The sequence below is a fragment of the Hippichthys cyanospilos genome, chromosome 12, assembly GCF_059441005.1.
Source record: "Hippichthys cyanospilos isolate Australia breed blue-spotted pipefish chromosome 12, RoL_Hcya_1.0, whole genome shotgun sequence".
Lineage (NCBI taxonomy): Eukaryota > Metazoa > Chordata > Actinopteri > Syngnathiformes > Syngnathidae > Hippichthys > Hippichthys cyanospilos.
The window spans coordinates 20838543-20861287 of NC_142380.1; the positions used below are offsets into that span (position 1 = coordinate 20838543).

At 43.5% G+C, this 22745-nt stretch overlaps 1 protein-coding gene and 1 long non-coding RNA gene across 3 annotated transcripts; both read right to left on the reverse strand.

The window, feature by feature from the left end:
• Nucleotides 1-2183: 2183 nt before the first annotated feature.
• On the reverse strand, nucleotides 2184-8038 carry sf3a2 (splicing factor 3a, subunit 2). Of its 2 annotated transcripts, none has more exons than XM_088428564.1 (8): nucleotides 7977-8038; nucleotides 4801-5100; nucleotides 4676-4722; nucleotides 4426-4535; nucleotides 2945-2994; nucleotides 2729-2869; nucleotides 2569-2637; nucleotides 2184-2500 (listed from the first exon to the last, which is right to left on the reverse strand). In XM_088428564.1, the coding sequence occupies exons 2-8, from the start codon at nucleotides 4996-4998 to the stop codon at nucleotides 2243-2245; spliced, it is 873 nt and encodes a 290-aa protein (XP_088284690.1). In that variant the 5' UTR covers nucleotides 4999-5100; nucleotides 7977-8038; the 3' UTR covers nucleotides 2184-2242. The 2 variants fall into 2 exon arrangements, with proteins under 2 accessions (XP_088284690.1, XP_088284691.1); XM_088428565.1 differs by lacking the exon at nucleotides 7977-8038 and adding an exon at nucleotides 6509-6607.
• A 2400-nt stretch (nucleotides 8039-10438) lies between these two features.
• Nucleotides 10439-12025, reverse strand: LOC148415292 (uncharacterized). The gene is made up of 3 exons (XR_015867472.1): nucleotides 11874-12025; nucleotides 11728-11796; nucleotides 10439-11457 (listed from the first exon to the last, which is right to left on the reverse strand). It is a non-coding gene; the product is annotated as an uncharacterized LOC148415292 (long non-coding RNA).
• Nucleotides 12026-22745: the final 10720 nt, after the last annotated feature.

Below are 22745 nucleotides of genomic sequence, written 5' to 3' on the forward strand. Positions count from 1 at the left end.
TTCTAATCTATTTTGCATGATGAAACAACCTGTTATTCATCAATTCGATTCAGTTTTATTTGTATAGCACCACTCACAACAAAAGTCATCTCAAAACTGAGGGCATCATCAGACTTGTATCTGAGTTTTCTCTTACACAGTGCAGAAAGACTTCATCTAACCAGTGGACATTTTTATGACAACACTGCTGTCATAATTGTTTTCTTTACTAAAGTAGAGGTTTGTTACTGCTATTGTTAAATATACTGCATAAGTGAAATGTGCAGAAATTAGTTTTGAATGAATTTTTGAATGGAAACTTCAGTCAATAGTAAACCGTGTGGAACTTTTTGGCAACATATTCTTATAAGAATTCAACTACAAAATACTAGTCTTCTCCCATTTTCTGAACCATTATCCCCACAAGGTGGGGTTCAGTTAGGGTTTCCATTCTCTAAGGCTGTTAGTGGCTGTTTTCAGCCGCTAAAAGAAAACGGCTATACTTTTTTTTTTTTTTTTTGCATACATGTGTTAATTAACCTCAGTCGTAATCAAAACTATCAAATATTTAAATATTTTTTTATAATTTTAATATTATAAATGCCACTTATATACGTAGAGTCACCGATTTGGGGCAAAAAAAACCCACACACAAAAAACGACTGATTTGTGTGTGTGCATGTGTGTCTGTCATTGTGTCTGTGGTTAATTGTACTTACTTTGAGGTGGGACAGTAAGTCCTTAGCAGTGGAGTGACCCATAAACTCGGGAGCCCAGGTATCGTGATTGAACCTGCACTTCATCCCAGAAGCGAATGTGCACATCCAGTTGCTTATTCTTTGTGGTCTGGTTGAGGCTCTCATCAAACATGAGCACGAACGGCAACTTGATTACTTCAGAGACCAGCTCTTCTTTTATTTAAACGGCTAAGCCAAACTTGGCTATATAAGCCGTTTTGTCTGCGTCAGAGTCGAGGTTCATACACTTAAAAAGCGCTGAAACTCCCTCGTTGCCATTGTAGGAGTGTTGCTTGGAGATCGTGTGCAGGGTCCACAAAACCTCAGCTTTCAGGTTTGGCGTGGATCCGAAGAGTGTCCGTAGATCGACCCTTGCAGCGGCTGTAGCAGGAGGAGGAGCAGGTGGAGCATCTGCATCTAGTTGGCTGAAGTTAGCTTCAGGAGGGGGAGCAGTAGCCGTTGGCCGGCTAGTGCTGGCCACAGGTTCAAACCTCAATAAATTTACACTTCCCCGTTACCTGCAGTGACATATCTATCTTGTAAATAATCTGAACACAGGGTATAAATGATACCCTCCTGATTGCGGTGCGGTTGAAATGATTAGTTCTGCCTCTCATTATTTACAGTACTTTTTATGAAATATTCGCGATTGACAAATAAAAACTCTGAAAACTTAATAGAGAGAAGTTACAACCAGCAGGCTTTTTAAGACCCAAATAAAAAAAAAAGACTTTTTCAAGACTTAAGGTATTATTTTCAAATTTGAAATTCAATGCTTTTAAGACTTATTAAGACCCCGCGGGAACCATGATTTGTGGATCTCGTTGCACATTTGCCGTTCTCACTGCACATTCGTGACTTTGATTACACATTTGTGGATTGAAATACGCATTTATGACTTTGGTTATGCATTTGTGGATTGAAACATAGGGAGCACCTAAAGGGACATGGAGAAAAAAAATATTGCAAGATCTCGCAATACTTTGCAAGCTTTCGCAATAGTGTTGCGGGATCCCGCAAGAAGTATTGCGAAATTTCACAATAAGTATTGCGAGAGCTTGCAATCCTAGTTCCTACATCAGTGAACCGGAAGTTAAATAAACACAGCAATTGAGCAGCCTGAGCCGACACATCATCCGCAATACTTTGCGAGCTCTCGCAATAGTATTGTATTTTTTTTCCCTCAATGTCCCTTTTGGGGCTCCGTAGAAATACGTATTTGTGAGTACTTTTGCTAAAGATTTGCAGTTCTCGCACAACCGTGACTTTGGTTACACATTTGTGGATGGAAATATGCATTTGTGACTTAGGTTACGCATTTGTGGATTGAAATACGCATTTGTGGATTGAAATATGCATTTGTGGATTGAAATATGCATTTGTGAATACTTTTGCTACAATCATGACCCCATATCAGTATGGTATGGGAAGTGCCACTCTTTTAAAGAGAAGACATCTAGACAAATCTTTTTTCTTAAACAGAAGAAAATTTAATAGGAAAATCTTCAAAAGTAAGTTGAACACGGTCAATTGTTAGCCACTGCCAGAGCCTCGGGGGGCGGCGGCCTCATTGGCATGGGGGGCATGGGCATCTGAGGGGGCATTTGAGGAGTAGCGGGGGCACCCGGGGGGAGGACCATCCCACCCGGAGGCGGGGGTATGGTCTCGTTTTGTGGGCGGGGCGCACTCATAAGGGGAGGGGGGCGCTTCATTCCAGCAGGCGGCGGTGCACTGCTTGGTGGGAGGAGGGCTTTTTCCATTTTAAAGTGGAACTGAAGGAAGAACTAAGGGGGAGAAAGAAAACACTTAGACCACTCACTCTCTACACTCATCAAAGACTCTGGTCCGGTACCTGTTTTGTTTCTCGATTCCAGTGTGTCCAGAAGCGGCTCTCGGCTTTGTCGATTTCTCTACTGGGGACCTTAAAAAAAAACACAAAACAAAACAAAGGAGCCAAGGCATTAATATCATGACACAGCCTAGACCGAGAGGAAATCAAAGGGGACGGTCACCTTAAAAGCAATGGTCTCGTAAGGTTCTGCAGCCAGCAACAGGTACTGCCAACGGCGGTCCGGGGGCTCAATGCGCTGTTCGTACGCGGACATGAAGCGGTGCCGGGGCCCAATTCCTTCCGCGACTTCCGGGTAGTCAATCTGAAGGTGGTAAAAACCCACTTTAGCTTCTTCCTTTATTTCTGTTACTTTCATTTTCATTCGATTCCCACCTACCTGGAAAAGTAAAGACTGTTGCCCAGTCTCGGGATCCCTCTGTTTGGTTACTGAGAAGGATGTGGTAAGTTCAGTTAATTCATTGATATAACACATGCAATATGCAAATTTCACAATGAAATTGAAATGCACAATAACCTTGCCAGGTTGAACTTTATATGACTCAATTTAAGAACACACAAGCCAATGTTTGGGGTGGCACAATGGAAGACATGTACGACACACTATGGAGGTCTCGAGTTTAATTTGGCCTCTGGCCTTCCTGTGTGAGGTTTGCGTGTTCTCCTCGTGCCCACCCATTTTCTCCGGGTACTCCAGTTTCCTCCCACATTCCCGAAGACACGCACGTCAGGTATATTGGACACACCGTTTCCCTAGGTGTGTTTGGGAGCTTCAATGGTTGTGTGAACCCCACCCACCTGCCACCTAAGCGAAGATAAGTGGCTAAGGATTTGGATGAATGGGTGGATGAACAATGTCTTTGGAAATGTTGCGAATTCTGGAGAACCGCAAACCTAGGGGCGTCCCTGTACAATTTTTTTCACTTCCAATACCGTTATTGCAGCCTAGAGTACTGTCTGATACTGATAATATGAACCTGATAAAATATCTGCACAAACGCTTTAATCAATCAACTTAATGTGAAATTTTGGAAGTATGAAATTTTAGATGATCAAGTGAAACTACTCAATCAAAATACAATAGTGAACAACAACAGTAAGCATGACAAAATATGGCCCATTTCATTCCAAACATTTAGGTTGCACACAAAACATTGAGAAATGACCCTACAAAAACGATCATCTTTAAAGTGCAAAGTAACAATTCAAGGTTTTTACATTCATCATGTGACTGGAAGAACACTGGCTGAGACAAATAAAAATGTCAGAGTTCAGATGTAGACCGATATAAACCGATACTGGTTTGTGAGCTGATGACAAACGGACAGCCAACGGACACCCTTACGCAAACACATGTAAACATTGAATAGATACACAAGTGCATATTGAATAGACCCATTATCGGCATGTCTGATTTTCAACGCAGGTATCTGGCATTGAACAACAAAATATGTAAAAAAAAAAAAAAAAAAGTTGATAAATTAGGGATATTCCGTGTAATTTTTTTTTTCAGACAAACACTAGAATGCTTACTCGAGTGGTCATTGATACCAATGTCAATAATGCTTTGAAACTTAAAATCTTTAAAATATCATTTCAAAAAGACAAACAGACACAAATATTTTCCCTTTTACAGAAAATGAATATCTGCTCCAAATATCAGTTGTCTGACTCCTTAACCAATAATAATCGAATCGACCAAGGAAAAAAAATAGTCTGCTTCTAACGTGCATTCAAATGTCAATTTGAGTTCACCTGCAACAATTATAGTTCACTTTTTGGTCATGATGAAATTTGAACAGCAATCCCAATATGCCAAACATTTTGTGAGCAGTTAATAATGATTTTGCTGCACACTACCTTTATATCCGGGCCGACCAATTTTCACAAACTTCCTGACCTCGACCTTCATCTTTGCTGGAGCTGGTTGAGCAGGAGCTTCTTTGGCCTCTTTAGCAGCTCGCCGTGCACTGAACGAAAGCAATACAAAAAACAAATAGCATGAAAACAAAGTCAGAGGTGGCGGTGTAACTTTTATCTTGTCACAAGAGTGCCAAACGTTGCACTGAGACCAAAAAATAAATAAAAATAAAAAACTTGTGATGCTTACAGATTGGTCTGATGTTTCTTTCCTTGTGTATGGGCTAAGTAACTGCCCTGTAATGACAAAGCGCACAGAGTTAATACTGCACTTGAACCGCAAAACAAAGTGTATGTATATAGCCAAATTGTTACCTCGTTATTGTGTAGCGTCAAGCAAAGTTTGCACTCATATGATCCTAAATGATTCTTCATAAAGTAGGGATCTTTATTGATGTCGATGGTCTCCAGAGCCAGCTGGCGTAACCGCTCTCGTCTGTCCCGATTGCTCTCCGAGGATGACGCCACCCCTCCGCTTCCCGTCTTCCCTCCAGCTCGATGTTGAAAATCCATATTTGCGAACTGACTGACCGACAACCAAGATGCTGGCAGGCAAATGTCCAGTTGATCCAAAGCTGGACAGCAACTTTTTTTTATCTTCTCGTCTTGGGTTACCTAGCAAGTAAGTTAGAGGTTTATGACCATTTGTAGACTAACTTTTAAGCCGCTGCAAATTTGAGTCCATAATAAATAATTAATTTTATTTATAAAGCACTTTACATTCAACTGAGTTTCAAAGTGCTACAAAAAGAGACAAAAAACTGAATAAAAACAGTAGTGTGAAAACATAACCTCTAAAAAAAAACAAAAATCTTATGCAAATGCTTTACTAAAAAGGTGCGTTAGAGAACACATCTAAGCGAAAGAAGAGCACACATATAATAATGAAGATAGAGGCTGAGTCACTCAGGTAACTAGAAAAGGTAGGCTTTTTTCTTGCAGCATCTTAAAAAGCAAACTTCAGTTTTTGCCGGTGCTGGCTGCTCTAAAAACCACTTCTCACTACGCCTCAGATTTATATTTCGGACCGGAGGGGACGGAGGGGGGCTGGCTGCTCCAAAAACCACATCACAAACATATGAACTGTTATGCTAAGTGCACACCGAACGCCGAATCATTCACAGAATCGCGGGGGTTTCTGTCGCTGTTGTACTTTTTGTCCACTTTGTCGCGCGAGGAGAGGGGAGGGGAATGGAGCGAGCTTGCTGTGCATTTTACAGTAGATCCGGAAAGAAGAGCATTGCTGAGAACTTTCACTTTTCTGGGATGTGACAGAGCCAATATTTTCACCGACAGCACCTTTATTCTTCGCGGCCACACTCGCCTGCAAAAAAATAAAACTTTCAATCTCGCAATCAAGTGGCCGAGACCGTGCTAAATATTGTGCTGACAATGCTGCGCTATCGTTAGCTTAGCACAGTAACTACGGTTCAAAGCTCAGCTGGCCGTGTTGGATCGCTCCCAGTGAACGCAAAGCGGCCGCCATGATTCATTCCTGCCCCCTGCGTGAGCAGTTGAATGTTCCCGAAGTTGATTGGCTGTGGTGACGTGAAACGCGGAAAAAGTAAAAAATAATAATAAATAAGTTCACACGAAAGGCGAAATTTTGCTTCACGTGATGCACGGCCATTCGCGTCCCTCGCGTCGCCCGACATGCATTCGCGCCCAGTCACGCGAACTCCATTGACTACAATACAAAATGCTCCGCTTTTTCGCCTCGTTCGCGTTCAGTGTACCCGAACCATTAAACTAAATCATCTCCAAAACATTATTTCGGGTGCAGCCCACGCGGCCCGGTACCAGTTGATCCACGGACTGGTACCAGTTCGCGCACTGGGGGTTGGGGACCACTGGAATAGATGACTACGTGTACATGTAAACTGTCATATATGAGGATAATCGAGGCGATATTGCACTTGTGAGAAACCCAGTATGTAAGCAGAGGTGTAAACACGTTAACATCAAATACCATTTCATTAGATCCACATTAAAAAAGATGAAAAGATGACACTAATTTACTGACCTACTAATGACATGGCTTCTGATGTTATGACCAAGCCTGTTTCCAAACTGAAAATGGGAAAATTTGCAGAAATCATGTTTGGTGTGTCATTAAACGTCATGTTACTTATGTTCATTTAAGAATGTGAAAGTTGTATAATATACAAGTCATTCATAAGTGGGATTGTTGAGTGTTATTGTATAACGGCTTGTTACTGTAATATCCTTGTTTGTCAAAAGGGGAGCTGTTGCTGACATATGTTTATATAGGACAATAGTAGAAGTGTGCTTGATGTTCGAGCCTTCTCGGTATTCCCTTCTCTCTCTGCACTTGACTCTCATGGAGAGCAGTTCATTCATGTGTGATATTAAAATAAAGTGCTCCAGTGTCTATAGACAGTGAAGTTGTCTGTCGTGTTGGAGGGATTCATCCGCTGTGGCCCGGCAAAAAAAGGGTGTGAGCTTGGTTGGTAACATAACCCAAAATTTTAACAGTTTGCTTGGAACACTTGACTGTATAAGCCTAAAAAGGACTTCTTGGATCTCCCATTCACCATGAAGCTTTGAATGCCGTGGTTAAAAAACGCGGTCGAATCTTCTGTTTTTTTTCCCTTTCAGCCAGAGCCTAGCATTCTCCCCTCCCCTCTTGCACGCACGTCAATCAAATGCGCTAACACATTAATTCAAAACGGGAAACAAACGTTAATGAATGAAAACACAATACATACTAAATATGTTACACGTTTCATTTACAATGGGTGAGTACGTACATACAACGTTGGTTTTAACATCGGAGTGAATTATTGAACTCAAACAGTAATATTTAAGTGAATTATTGAACTCAAACAGTAACATATATTTGTACACACGTTAGTGCCAATAAACAGGAGGAAAGCGCTTGCTCATTTTGTCTCGATGGAATGGCACAGACGAGCAGACGTTTGCACTCACTTTTGGCTACATTCAATCCTTTGCAAATGAAAACACAATTTTGCTTTTATAACGTTCTTTTTCTTGTTTGGTGCTTGCTGAGCTGTGTAATTGACGCGGCGGACCAGATTTTTCAAGTCTTGCGTAATGTTGACGGACAATGGCGGAGAGGACCGCGGCGGATGCTTTGGAATCGCTCTCATTCAATATACCGAACCGCTAATGAAATAGCACCACATTTTGATTGGTACGGGTTTCGACTTTTCTCCTATAATAATCATACAGGTTCAATTATCACACCAGCACACATTTTATGCTTTAGTGACAAGCCGAATTGCTTTCGAAAAACTTTATTTTACCGGTGACTTCTGAATGAAGTGTGGCGAAGCTCATGTTAACGGTTAGCCAGCCGGTAACGAAGCGTTTCTCACACGAAAGTAGAATTACAAAGAAAAACAATAAATGTACGCAATTCGATTGTCTCCAGCAATACACATTTATAAACACTATTAATACTCATTTGGAATGGCGTGTTTAGTTTATTTGGAGACAACACTTACCACCAGCACGCCTCAAGAATCTCGCAAACAGGAAATGCAACTAAGACGCCTGCGCACCAAGCTTAATTCTTCTTTGCCACCAGTCTCCACTTGCTTCAATTTGCTTGCGCCGCCTTTTGGTCAGAAGGCCCGTAGAACAAATGGCGAAGCGCCTCTACGCGCCTACAACCGTTAGTTGAGATCAACACTTTGAAGCATTTTTAATAGTTTGAATGACTCTTTCTAACTATCGTGCACTGAGGCCAAATCCTTATGCATGTTGACATAGAAATAAACTTCTCATCCGCAACAAAACAAAAAATTGTTTTTAGACCATTTAGTCTTGTATAATGCTCTAAATATGACTTTAGGGGTGTGCCAATACACTATTTTATTCGGAATCGCGATTCTCATTTACCACGACTTAAATCGCTATAAATGGTCATTAAATCGATACTTAAATAAAAGATATCGAGCGCTTTCTGTCAGCTCTGCTTCTCTCTCGTGCGGGGTTCCCCAAGACTCGGTCCTTGGCCCTCTCGTTCTCCCTGTACTTGCTCCCACTTGACTCTATACTTAGGAAGCATGGTATTCCCTTCTACTTTTATGCCTCTGACAGCCTGATTTATCCTTCTTAAAAAGAAAGACGCTCACTCCATCGCTACATTAGTTAAGTGTCTTGATGACATAAAAGCCTGGATGTCACTAATTTTTCTAAATTTTAATGAAAAGAAAACTGAGGTGATGGTTTTTGGTGGCTCCACTGGAACACCCCTTCCAGACCTGGGCTCCTTGGCCCAGCATGTTAAACCCACCATCACCAACCTAGGAGTAAAAGTCGATGCAGAGCTCAAATTTGACAACCAGATCAGGACGGTTGTTAAATCGAGCTTCGACCACCTGAGGCAACTGGCCAAAATTAAGCCAATTCTCTCAAGGCAGCAGTTCGAGGTAGTTATCCACGCCTTCATAACTACCCAGCTGGACTATTGTAATGCCCTTTATTTGGGGGTCAGTGCCTCGGCCATCTCTCGTCTGCAGATGGTCCAGAACGCTGCAGCACGTCTTTTAACAGGAACACGCAAGCATGAGCACATTTTCCCCATTTTAGCTTCACTCCACTGGTTGCCTGTACATTTTAGGATTCATTTTAAAATCATTTTATTTGCTTTTAAATCCCTGAACGGTTTTGCCCCTCCATACCTTTCTGAGCTTCTGCACCCCTACACACCTGCTCGCTATCTCAGGTCAGCTGATCACCTGCTCCTGAGAGAGCCGCAAACTAAGCGGAAGCTCAGAGGGGACCGTGTCAGGTGCTGTTATTCCAAAACTCTGGAATAACCTGCCTCAGCACATTAGGCAGGCCTCCCCCCTGCCTGTTTTTAAATCACTTGACAAAACCGACGGAAATGGCATCAACATCCTTGTAAAGGTCCGGTGCAACAACGCCTTGGAAAGAAGACGGCTCAACCCTAACCCTAACCCTAGGGCACTCGGCTGTTGGTTCCCCTCCTTCTGATAGAGGTTCGTCCCTCACTGTATTGGGTGATGCGGACTCGTTAATGTCCCTTTTGCGCACTGCTTTGCGGGAGCTACAGGTGGACATCCCTTGTCCCCGAGTAGGTTCTGAGGGACAGACTACCGGTGACGATGCCTTTTATATATGTCCCCTGTGTCAGGTACATGACGTTTTTGTTGGTATGCATTCTCGTCTCGCGCTTGTGCGAAGGCTTATTCCGTGCTTTTAGCACCGCCTCTGGCGGTCTGGAGGGGCGAAATAGAACCCACGTCTTCTCCTTGGAGTTTAACACTTCGTAAGACAGTGGAGTTTTTAGTTTTATTTTATTCATCTATTCTTTTATCCCTATCATTTTATTCGCTATTTTATTCTTTTTAATCCTTCATTTTATTTTATGTTATACCTTTACTCTTTTGTCTTATCAGATTTTGCGTTTTACATCCTTGAGCTATTGTGTCTGTTTTTACGATGTTCTTATAGTTTTGTACAGCACTTGGGTCAGCTGTGGCTGTTTTAAAGTGCTTAACAAATAAAGTTGTATTGGATTGACTTGGCATCTGTCGTATTCGCTGTGTTATGACGTCACCACACAGCCCTCTCAGAGATTGTCTAAGTTGCGCTGTTTGAACGCAGTCTTGTCTCTTTCCCCGATCACGAGTTTAAATGTTTATGTTCTGACTTTCAGTTAATTTGTTCAAGACGACCCTTGCCAAGCTTTTACTATTTTGCCACAAAATGAGCAAACAAGAAGCTTGGGGATGAGAACTCGATCAAATTCGTGCCGATCGAGACGCGTATTGAACTCCCACAGGAGCAACGCCTGTATGCATAGTGTTGTTTATTAAATTTTAAACGTGATATTTGAAATGTTTGATGTCAGGTGAAGGAATCTAGAAAAAGCTTCTTGCCTTAAACTAGTTCCTAGCGTGTTCATTTTTGTTGAAAGATCGCCCATACCACAACATAGTGAAACAATTGATTTAATCCAGACAGAGTGGGAAAGTACACAAGGCCTCGGACCAGTCCTGCCACAGGTCAGAGCAGAAAATGGCAACGTTTCACCTTCAACATTCAGTTCTTATACCCTTTTGGGGCATCTAGTCCCACTGTGGAATGCAAGTGTGTGTGTGTGCGTGTACGTGCGTGCGTGCGTGGGGGTCTGTTTGCTGTGGATGGTGTCTTCAAAAGTCTTTGTTCTGCCGGCCATTCTTTGAAGCGGGAGGAAGTCTGAGCACCATAAACTCTGACTGATATCTTCTCTTGAAGGCCACACCTAGCCTTTTGCCCATGGTGGAATGTTGGTCGGGGGATGTCATCTGTTCCTTTTGGAGGTGCCGACTTGTCTTTATTTCTCCTGGGCCAAGAGTATATCTGCTTTATACTGACATTACGTCGTCTCAATCTTTATTTGAATTACACAGTTCCATGTACACACTATTTTATTGATATATTGAATTTGAAAAATATGAATTTCCTTCAATCCCCCAATTGACCTCCAATTATAAGAGGTCACAGACCAAAAGGATATATTCACATGGCAACAGTGCCATAGCCAGGAGGACAGCCAGCTGCCTCCACATGAATTGGGTCAGGATCCAGCGACACAAGATGTAGTTGCTCAATCGGGTCCTTGTCCCCGAAAGCCACGTGCATGATCCTGGGAACAAACGGCTGAAGCAAGAGACAATTGTAGCACTTGTTATGCTGTTATGTGAATTATGATGTTGGTTTGGTATTATAACTTAGGCTAGTGCAGAAGATCTTGGCTCGGCTAGGAGGAAAGTGAGGTGCTCAATGATGAACAGAATGCATATAGTCAGCAAGGTGTTGTTATTATGTACAGTGAAGACAACAAAATATATACAATATATACAATGTGCACAAGGTTGGTTGGTTGGCTCACTCAGTCAGTGAGTCACACGGCAGGTGAACGCACTGGTCAGTTCGCTCGTGGGTTTAGCTCGCCATCAACGGGAACCTGGCCTGTATGAAACAGGACCAGCGATACATATGGTAATCTACCATTACACATCATTCACCAAGTAAAACAACATTTTACAATATCACTTGATAAATCATATCACCATGATCATGATTGTCATGTACAATAAATAAATCCTAGGGTTTTCAATAGCAAATTGTCACTGCACAAGAGTACTCTTTTATACATCAAGCATTGACACGATAGCCTTAGCATATTAGCCTTAGCATATTAGCGTTAGCATGATAGTGACAAGCAGCATGCTGACTCACCAGTCCCTCGTTTACACAAATCATGGCGTGCACAATTTCCCATGAGAAGGGCGGAACATCTGCAATGGTCTGCAATGGTGGCAGCACAACAGTTACTGTCGTGGTCGAAGCCGATTATCGCGGATTCAAATCGGCTACGTTCGTACCTGTGTATGCTACGGTCCGTCCCGCACCCAACTCACGAGGGAATGCCGGGCGCGGCCATGTTTAAAAAGACGTGCACACGACGTCTCGCGATCGATCTCGCGATAGGTCGACACGAAGAAAGTAGCTGGGTTACACAATACAAAAACCATACTGCGATAGCTCACCCAAAACTATCAAAACGGTGGTTCTCAAAGTGACAACAAAGCCCCTCCATCCGCCCAAAACGATGACATGACAGAATGGAAGAGGTCGTTGTCCACCCTGGACATAGTTTTCAACTTAATAGACATTGCTTACACAAGAGGCTAAATTTGGTCATGATGAAGATTGATCAACTTTGCATTCCATTGGGTGTGGTTTCAACCAATATACTTTCAAACCCTGCTGTTATCTAGCTGCAAGCTTTGTTGGGACCTGCGGGGGATGCCGATTGCATCTAAATTGGTGGGGTCGTCCCTGCACCTCAAGCGTTACCTCCTACATCAAAGGCAGCAATCGCACGTCGGCTCCGGGGGAGCCAGGAGCACCAGTGGCTTTAGGGAGGCTGTAAAACACTCATGTTGAAGCACCAAACACAAAATGCATAGAAGCACTGAATACGTTACATAAACATAGTTCAATTGCAGGAATACTACTCCATAATATCCCTGGACAGCGTACCCCCTTTTGTTAAATTGTTAAACAAACAATTGAACACCATCAAAAAATACATAAACAACCCCACAAAGCAGACTTCAGGAATAAAGATTGAACAGAAAAAGAAAATGAGAGAACATATAAAAACAAACCAGCAAAAAATAAAAATAATCCACAAAAACTAATTCTCAAAGGGGCAGGACATGTCAATGACACGTGGTACCACCTGTCCCCTATTGAGCCCAGCTGAACCTCGTAAGAGGTCCATGCACTAATATTGAATGGACCCAACTAAAGGAACATAAGAGTTTGAACTTAAAGTAAGTCATTAGATGTTGCTACATCCTGCGTATGAGAGTGTGAAACTGTAAAGTGCTGGGCTTGTGACTGGTGGAGCAAGACAATGTGTGTTGCAAGGGGGTGCAAGAGTGGAATGTTGCAGAACAAGCGGTGGTGGTCGCAAGGAAGATGCAGGGACGAGATAACCCCGAGGCAGCTGATGGAAAATAACTGTGTGGAAAACTACAACCAGGAGGAGCAAGCAAGCGATTCTGCAGGGGATGAAAGACCAATGAGAGCAAGCTAAAGTTAACTGCAGTCTACACATAGCCAATAGAATAATGCCAAGATACCTTTGTTACTGTGCCATATGCATATTGTGTAGTATAACTCTTTGCTGGGCAACTTGGATGTGACGTACATCTGCTGGTGGCAACAGAGGCGTACAGAGCTGTATTGAGAGGGACCCGAGACTCAGGTGCTGTGTGTTAGGAATAAATCCACTCGTGTGTGAAAATGCCAGCTTCCTGATACCTTTCTATTGCAGAACAAGCAAATTGTTGGATGAGTGGCAGTTGGGTAAGGTCACAAATTGGAGTCAGATTACACACTTGAGTTTATGTTGATTTAGAAATAAAATTCCAACACAACCAATGGAACGTCCGGCGAATGTGCCCCCGCTCCCACACTGGCAGATGCACAATGCAAAGAGAAGAGACCAGTGACAACAGCTGCTCCCAGTAGGGTCTATACCCTTTAGGGATCCAGGTCTGGGTAGAGCAAACCCAAGGATGGACCCGGCATCAGACGGCCAGTCAGGAGTCCAAAAGGTGTGAACCCTTTCTGCTGATTTACAGATTGTCTGATGGAAAACAACGCCAATGGCAGGGCTTGGAGCCAATTCAGCCCTGTCTGATCGCACCTATATGTGAGGTGTTGTTTGAGTTGTATTCATGCGCCCCACGTGGGCCTGTGATTGTGAATACCACATTGGTCCAAATTCACGTTTGGGGCCCATAATTTCCTCAACCATAGCCAATGGGGTTGGAGTGAAATGTGAGCCGCTGTTAGATCTAACAATCCGCGGGAACCTGCGAGCCAATTGATGAGAGCTTTGATCAAAGACAGCGCATCCTCTTCAGCACAGGGTTAGGTCTTTGGGGATCCTGAAAAAGTCTTGACAATAATTGATTGATTGATTGATCCTGAGAAAGTCTCGACAATAACTGAAAAATAACTAAAAAGGTACCTTTCGCCCTGGACTTAGACCCACATGTCAGTATAGTCCACTACATTATTGGGCACCGGCCTTTTTCTGTTTGATGTAATTTTGTTTTAGTTGTGGGGCCCACACTCTAAGTCTAACATTTCATACACCCCATTTCATTCATACGACAATTCTTCTCCTTCATGACAAATCATATCTAATTCTTTAACTAATACTTTTAGGGAGCAGATCAGGGTGCCACCAGTGACGGAGTCTAGACAATATGGACACATTACTTTTGTGGGTCACTCCATGGGTGTCGTCCAAGACACAACCATGCAGTCGCCAAGTGGCAGCACCACACGTCTTGGCCCTCTCGGCGGGCTGAACCAAAGACTCATCTGTTCTCCATATTTAACCACTTCACGCTCCACTAACTTTCACCTCTTTAAACGCCAAGTCCCGACACCGCAGACTGGTGACTCATAGCTGCTTTAGCCTCTGCGCCGGTAGATTAGGTTTTTCCCGTGCCACTGACTGCCACCTCTGCTGGTCTGTCCTTCATATTGTCCAACCAAGTCCATGTGAGCCACTAGATCCCAGGTAGCTGTAACAAACACTTGACTCTGCCAGGCGGAAAGGTCCATGTACAGGCAACCAACTACACAAGTCAAATCAGAAAAAATTGTCACCTTTTACCGTTCTGCCAATTCAAGGGCTACCCACACGGCCTTTAATTCCATCGCCGGAAGTCGCTGATTGTCGAAACGGTCTGGAAGTCTGAGGTCGGTTCCTCCGGGTCAGGGGCCTCCACACCCGCGGCGTTGGCATGCAGGGTCCTAAAGTCTTCCTCCAGCAACAGCCGTTGGTGAAGGAGACCCTATCCCCTCGGAGAGGACACCACGAAAGTCTTGTCTGGCTTTTAAGTCTCGGGTCGTCATCTCAACGCAGTCATGTCAAAAATTGCACTTGTCGTCAGCATCACTGTAACCTGTTCTGTGACACTTTGAACCCCAATCCACCAAGTCGAGTAAGATATAAAGGAGTAGTTGTCAAAGGGATTTAAGCCAACTCACCAATTAATAAGTTGTCAACATTTTGGATCAAATAGCGCCCTCCGGTACCTCTTTCGTTTGTTGCACTTCACGCAAAAACTTATTTTGAAAATCCCAGGGCTTAGCCTCCCACCTTGGGAGACGTGTGTGTATTGTAATGTACAGCCGTTAAATCTAAAAGCAAAATATTGTCTTTACTCTTCTGCCAGTAGCAGGGAGAAAAATGCATTAGCCAATTTAATCACAGTGAACCGTTGCATTGTGAGGCTCAACCCGCTCAAACAGCGATGTTTGATCTCGGCACAAGAATGCAAGAGGTTTTCAGTAATTTTGTTAATTTTCCGAAGGCCATATGCCATAATTTACACAATCCGCTTTCAAAACTGGGAGAATGGGAATGTTGAAGTAGGAGTCCGACTCAAGGACTCCGACCTCACACAGTCCCTAAAGAGTGTTAGTAATGCGACCTGCCGACTTAGGTTTGCATGCGCATTGGAGCACGCCAAAATGATGATGTGTCACTTTGAATGGTAACGGAAGAACAGGGTGGCAAAAACTTATGTCAGCGGGGCCCCCGGACCACAACGAGTGTCGGCAATTTGTCCAAAAGCGGAGCAGCGTCCTCGTGGTCCGCGAGCTCCCTGCCGTGAAATCGAGAGCGTGTGACATGCTCCAGCAACCCGGGATCCACAGCGTCAACCTGGATACAAAAACATTCAGTGCTCTGGGAATACATTACCAAGGAAATTTCACTTTGTGTTCAATCACTGGCCAAATAGCATTACCACACCATGGGTCCCAGTTCACGTGCCTCCCAGCCTGCTCCTACAGCCAGTTATGTGTGGTGTGAATGACTCACCTATCATGAACAATTGAGATTGCTTATCTGTCAGTGATGTGTACGTCGCAATGCCTTTTCTCTCCACAAAAATTTGGTGACAGGTCAATTTCCACTCATCGCCTTTGATTGTTTGAAATGCTTCCTAATAATTAAATCATTGTTGCAGAAATACAACAGTGTGAGATGGAGAGAGTCGGCTGAGGCAGGAGGAGAACAAGTCGATTCAGGGTTTTCACCGCAGGAACGTCAAGTAGACACTCCCTCCCTCCTTTAGTTCATGTAGATGGCTGCTTGTGTCTTTTTTCATAGGTCTTGCCACATGCGATGAATAGGTGTTTGATTGTCAGTCAACACCAAGCGGTGGGTGAGAGTTTGTCCAGCAATAGAAGTCATTTTGTGGTGTGGAGACAGGTAGAGTTGTGGGACCAACAAAACTCATCTTTTGCCCAGTCACAGTCATCTGCATAGAGGTGGCTGATGACCGCCTGCTGGTGTGGCTTGCTCAGTTGATGCTGTCGCCAGGGTGCAGGCCCACACTGCCCAAGTCTTTGCCTCGTGGAGGTTGTCTTCCTCTGTCTCCCCTCGGGGGAGGAGGGTCCTGGTGCTGGCTTTGTTCTGGCAAAGGAAACGTGCACTGTCTCCACCGATGGTCCATACCGTCACACCTGAAGCAGCCTTGATTTGGAGCTTGGTGAGAGCCGCCTTGACCTTCGTTGGTGTTGCCCCTTCCACAACACGCCCCTCCGCCTCTCGCCAGCCGTCCCTCAACCATCCACATCCGTTGATCTGCTACCTTCTTTTTGGCCTGTGTGTCATTTGCTTTTTTCCGCGCTTGTGCTAATTGAAGTCTCAGAAGCCGTTCCTGCATTCCTTTCACTTCCTCATCAAATTTGTTTTGCCTGTGAACATATAATTTTACGTGGTGAGTCACATGCTGATTAAAATAAACCTCATTACCTTCCAGCAGATCAGGGTCTTCAGAGAGCTTCTCCCTGACCTCCATGGAAAGTGTGTCTAGATGCACATGTCTACAAATCACACAAGGCGGCTTGTCGCAAGATGAATGTGAACCGGTCTTATCTGTCAGCACGGTCTGGCAGGCATTGAGGTGTGCAGCGGGATCCATGGTGGAGTTTGAAGTCTCCTGTAAGTTTCTACTGCCTGTGCATCTAATGACTCTAATTAGTTTCTATAATTTTATCTAGTTAGATATAACAAGAACAACCGCTGATCTACTTCTTCTTTAATCACACCAGAATGTCCGTTTTCTTCTCTACATTTTTTTACTTACTTCTACTTGTATTTTACTACGCCACTCTCAGCTAAATAGTGCACTTATCCGAACTTTTGAGTGACAAGGTTCACTTCATGTCTACATTTTTGTTTGTAGTATAATTCCATTTAGCCTTGCATTTCTTTTCAGCTGCTGTCAATATGTTCAGCCTGTTTATCCATTATCTACCATAATGCGATTTGTTTAAAAAAAAAAAAACTCTTGCAAACTATACTATATGAAACAATAAACATATCAACTGGTTCATCCTCCTTTTGCACAGTTGAATCTATTTTACTGTAAGATCTGATACTATCTTGCTAATCTAATCATGCTAATTATTACTCTACAAGGCATCAATCTTCTACCTTATAGATTCATATTTTGTAAAGTGCCAGGCTTTCCTCCACTTTCATTTACTTGTTTTTTGAGCAGGGACAGTATACAAAAATAATTCTGCCCTTTCTGCCTCCTTTTGTCTTAACATGTAAAGGAATCTAAGAGTTTGAGCTTAAAGTAGTTCATTAGATGTTGCTACATTCTGTGTATGAGAGTGTGAGACTGTAAAGTGAACAAAACAATATGGGGTGCAAGGGAGTGTAAGAATGGAATGTTTCAGAGCAAACGGTGCTAGTCGCGGGGACGAGATGACCTTGGCATCTGGTGAAAAACAACTTTGAGGAAAACTACAACCAGGAGGAGTAAGCAAGCGATTCTGCAAGGGAAGAAAGACCAATGAGAGCAAGCTAAAGTTAACAACAGTATACACATAGCCAATAAAATAATGCCAGGATGCCTTTGTTCATGTGCCATTTGCATATTGTGTAGTATAACTCATTGCTGGGCAACTCGGATGAGAGTACGTCTGCTGGTGGCAACAGCAGCGTACAGGGCTGTATTGAGAGGGACCCGAGACCCAGGTGCTTGTATTAGATCTGCGTGTTAGGAATAAATCCACTCGTGTGTGAAAATGCCGGCTTCCTGATACCTTTCTATTGCAGAACGAGCGCGCAAATTGTTGGATGAGTGGCAGTTGGGTAAGGTCACAAATTGGAGTCAGATTACTAACTTGAGTTTATGTTGATTTAGAAATAAAATTCCAACACATGTAAAGGTTGTTACTTGGATCATGAACTACAACTCCCTATCACTTACCTATGCAATTCTCTATACAGGTGTGGTTGGCAGAGAAGGGTCACATTCCTGTTTTCAGAAAGTGGAGGATACATTACAAAATAAGTCGCAGTTGTGGTAAAAAGGAAGGCAGAGGCCTCTGATTGCCACCCCTGCTCTCCACGCCCCTGCTTTGTCCCGTTATCTGCAATTCTCGCAAGCAGCTTGTTTTGGTGTCTACTTGGCTGATTTATTTTCTCTACAGGTCATTTAATGGCTGTTGCTATTTCCTTATCCAACTTTTTCTCTTTTATCGATTTTGCTATTTGAAATTTTTTCTTCGGCTTTGTTCTAACAAATTCAGTGGTCTCTATCAATTTCCCAATTTCAAATATTTTCCACTTTGAAGAACAACAACAGCAACAACAACAAAATCAACTTTAGCAATAACGACAATTCTCACAACTATGGCAACAACAATAACAGCAACACATGCAGCAAACTCTGTGAAAATTTCAACAGCGCAAGCTTCACAGACTTACACTCACAATCACTTCTCATTTTCATACCACAGTCTCCCAAGCTGGCTATCATACGACAACATGCCTACATGTTATTAAGCTATAAAAACACAACATTTACAATTAATTCAACTCTGCCCATCCACCCCTGGCATAGCCTCACATATAACACATCAACGTTGTGTATTTTATTTGTGTTTCAACCACTAATTATTCATTGCCAGTTAATCTAGCATTCAAAAACATCCTAATTCATAATTCAGTCTCAACTGATCCCATAATACATTTTTCCATTTTTCTCATTTCACCTTTGTGCTGAGAATTAACCCTGTGAATGGACCAGTTTCTGCCCACAAACCTCAGGTTTGAAACCATCTCAAATTTGTCATTTTGACTCTTAACCATGCAGACTAGATAAAGCATGATATCGCTGAAATTACGTCTGAAAAGCCTTTACATAGCCCTGCTGACCTCCACCAAATTTTACAAAGTTTCGATAATGGGTTTCGATAAGGTTCTCAACTTTTATGACTTTTCAATAAATGGCGTGGCCTCTATGCCAAATCAAAATCCGATGTCTCGTGAAAACGGTAAAAGTTGCTGTAATTGGACCTAGACGATCTGTTATTTTTAAAACTTCATATATGGGATGGGAGTCCAATGTGAAACACACCTACAAGCCTATTTTTTAATCATAGTGCGAGAGCCACCTAGTGGCAGCAAAAAATATAGCAAATCCTTAATGTTTTTATGTACTCTGCTGAGCCCCTTAAAGTGATATCCCTTAAATGTTTTCTGAAAAGCCAGTAGCCATGCCTTATGCCCTCCACAAATCAGTACGATGTTTCCACAGTGGGTGTGGCCTATATGGCATTATAAGTCACAAAATTGGAACAATAAAAGCTGCAGTAACTCCACCCACATTGTCCCACCTTGTCTAAATTTTACATATTTGGTAAGAATTCTGCACTGAAGTCATCTAAAACTACTTTTTCATCGTTCATAGTCCTTGTTCATACCCCGACCTGTTCATACCCCAACGTGCACAGGTCTGCGAGGGCCCTTTATAGCTGCTTGCAGCTCTAGTTTATATTGTTTCTGTGTTTGGTACATGCAGCATCCACTTCAACCTGTGGGCCTGGAAGGGGGCTCCTCCCACCTGTGGTCCCTTCTGGAGGTTTCTGATTTTCCCCAAATTGGGGTTTTTGAGTTTTTCCTTCCCCTTCTGGGAGTTTTGACAGGGGAGACTGTTGTGTACCTTATACTGAACAGATGTCTTTGTACGACTTCTTTTCTTGAAAGAGGTCTCCACATGACCTCTTTTCATCTGTGAAGCCCTTTGAGACTTCGGTGATTTAGGGCTATATAAATAAAATTTGATTGATTTGATTGATTGATTGACATTTTATAGCCATTTCAAGTTTTGTCATACTTATATAAAAACATAATTAATCAGGATTTTATTAGGGGACAAATGTTTTGATTTCGCTGCTCATGGAGACTCACACTATTGAGTGATAGGTAAGGTTAGGTAGGTACATAAGGTCGGTGCCTGTTTTAGCTTTAGATCACTAGCTTGCTGTTTTGAAAATATCTAATCTAAAATTTTTGAAATAGGCCTCCTACGGATTGGTCGTGGGCCCTGTTTCAGAGCCCAAGCCGTGTGTGGGGGCAAGTCTGACGATATCTCGTCCCAAATTCTCGGACTCGCACACCAGCTCAGGCTTTTTCCCTGCCAGAGAGGTGTCATGTCCCAAGGGCTAGCTTCTGTAGCCAGGGATTGGTGTGTCAAAGGAGTTCGCCTCCCTTTGCTGCCGCCCAGCTCTCTATGCGCCCGACCCCTTCCGCCCTTCACACAGGTGGTGATCTCAAGTGAGGGAGGACCCACATTGTCTTTTCGGGCTTTGCCTAGCCGGGCCTCATGGGTGTTTGCCCAGCCACCGGCAGCGGTCAGCGAGCCTCCAGGCTCGGCTCCAGAGGGGGGGGCCTGGTGACCCATGTTCGGGCAAGGGAAAACCAGATCCTAACGTCTTCTTCATCATAAGCGTTGTGTCAACCGTGCTTAGTCTGGAACGCGTATTACATATATCATGTGTATTTACTCCATCTATTTTGTAACTGGAGGTTCAGTGTCTTGCTCAAGGACACTTAGACATGGTCTTGATGGTAGGGGGATCGAACCCACGGCCTTTCGGCTGGGAGACGACCACTCTACCACTAAGCCATGCCGCCCCGTAGCGTAGGAAGGCTAAAAGACAAGTTATAATTTTAGAGCAGGGAGATCGTAATGAGGTCACAAAAATTTTTATGCACTGGATGCACTTTATTTGGAGGTGATTTCATTTTCAGTTTGGAGGGCAACGTTTTTTGGTTGTGTCCATATCAGTGCGTGCCTTTTTGTTGCGGTTAAAAGAACTGCATCCAAAGTTGCGGCAGCATAACCCAGATGAGCCCCATAATGAGTCCCACCTGTGGGACCAGTTTTTATGAAGACTTGAAAGTGACCCTTGGTCCACGCCCTGAAACACTTTTTGCGCAGCACAGATTAGATATTTGTGCAAGTACAACAAGAAGCTTTGTCGTTGGAGGGGGAACAACAGAAAACCCACTGGCCAGATGCTGCATGTTCAGCTGTGAATTCTGACCCTAACTATTCAAGATTTTGTTCACAGAGTGACTGGAAACAGGATCTTAAGAGGGATCTCAAGGAGGAGATGGAAAGCCAACTTAAAGACTGGAAACTAGATCTGATTCATGAGATCAAAGCCTGTACTGCTGGACCTTCCCAGGCCAGTGTACCTCCTCCTCCAGAGTCCTGTGGATTGCCCCAACCTAATCTTAGACAGTCCCAAGATAGCGCTGGTAATTTAAACAGGTGGGATGAAAATGGTAGGCCTATTTGTAGGCAATGCAAGCAACCCGGGCACATTGCAAGATATTGTCAAAAAAACACCAACTCAAGGTTAGGTTTAAACTAAGTCATCCCGCCCCTATGGTCCAGGCGGTAGGGTCCACAGCCACAAGAAGTGATAAATAGACCACTGAAAATTTTATTGGGGAGTGCCCCATAGTAGAGTTATCTATAGGAGGTGTAATAGTACTAGTCCTTCTAGACACAGGCTCTCAAATCACCCAACTGCATCAAGGCCTATTTGACCAGCATTTTGCCCAACATGCTGCAAACACTGCAACTAATAATGATCCTTTTCTGAGGCTAAAGGCTGCTAATCGATTAAAGATCCCTTATATTGGCTATGCCGTTTTGGATTTTAAAATAGAATGGCTAACGGTGCCTAGCTGTGCCATAGTTATTGCTGAAGATGGAATCACGTCATCTCCATTGATAATTGGAATGAATGTCATTTGCCCTTGCTGGGAGGCTGTGTTTCAAAGCCAGAACAGCCCAATAATGTTCATATGTCAAAATCCGTAGTCACAGTAAGTGTGGAATGATGCATTTGCGGTGTGCCAGAAGATTGCCACTGCCCCTTGTGATGGCTTCCTGGGTTATGTCTGGCCGGCAAGGCGCACAAGGATCCAGGTGCCTGCCAGGAGTGAGCTGGTAGTGTGGGGCCGTACCTCAGTGGGCAACTGTGACAAGGACGACCTTGCAATGGTTGAGCGATACCAGGAGCCAAGGACTGCAAGTGTTGCAAAAACATTGTCTTTTGTCAAGCATGGAAGAGTTCCTGTGCGGATTCGCAACTTGAATCCCTATAGTGTGTCGTCCTTGGACCGCTACCAGAAGCTGGGCAAGGTGTTCGTCGTGGACCAGACAGATTTGCTAGGAGCCAAAGATGTGAGTTTAAACATCAGGGCAGAGGGGTAGTCAAAGTGGGGTTCATTGTTAACTCCCGGTGGACATGCTGGACAAAGGCATGATTTGTGAGAGTTCCAGTCCTTAGGCTGCCCCCATTGTGTTGTGTGGATTATTGAAAGTTGAATT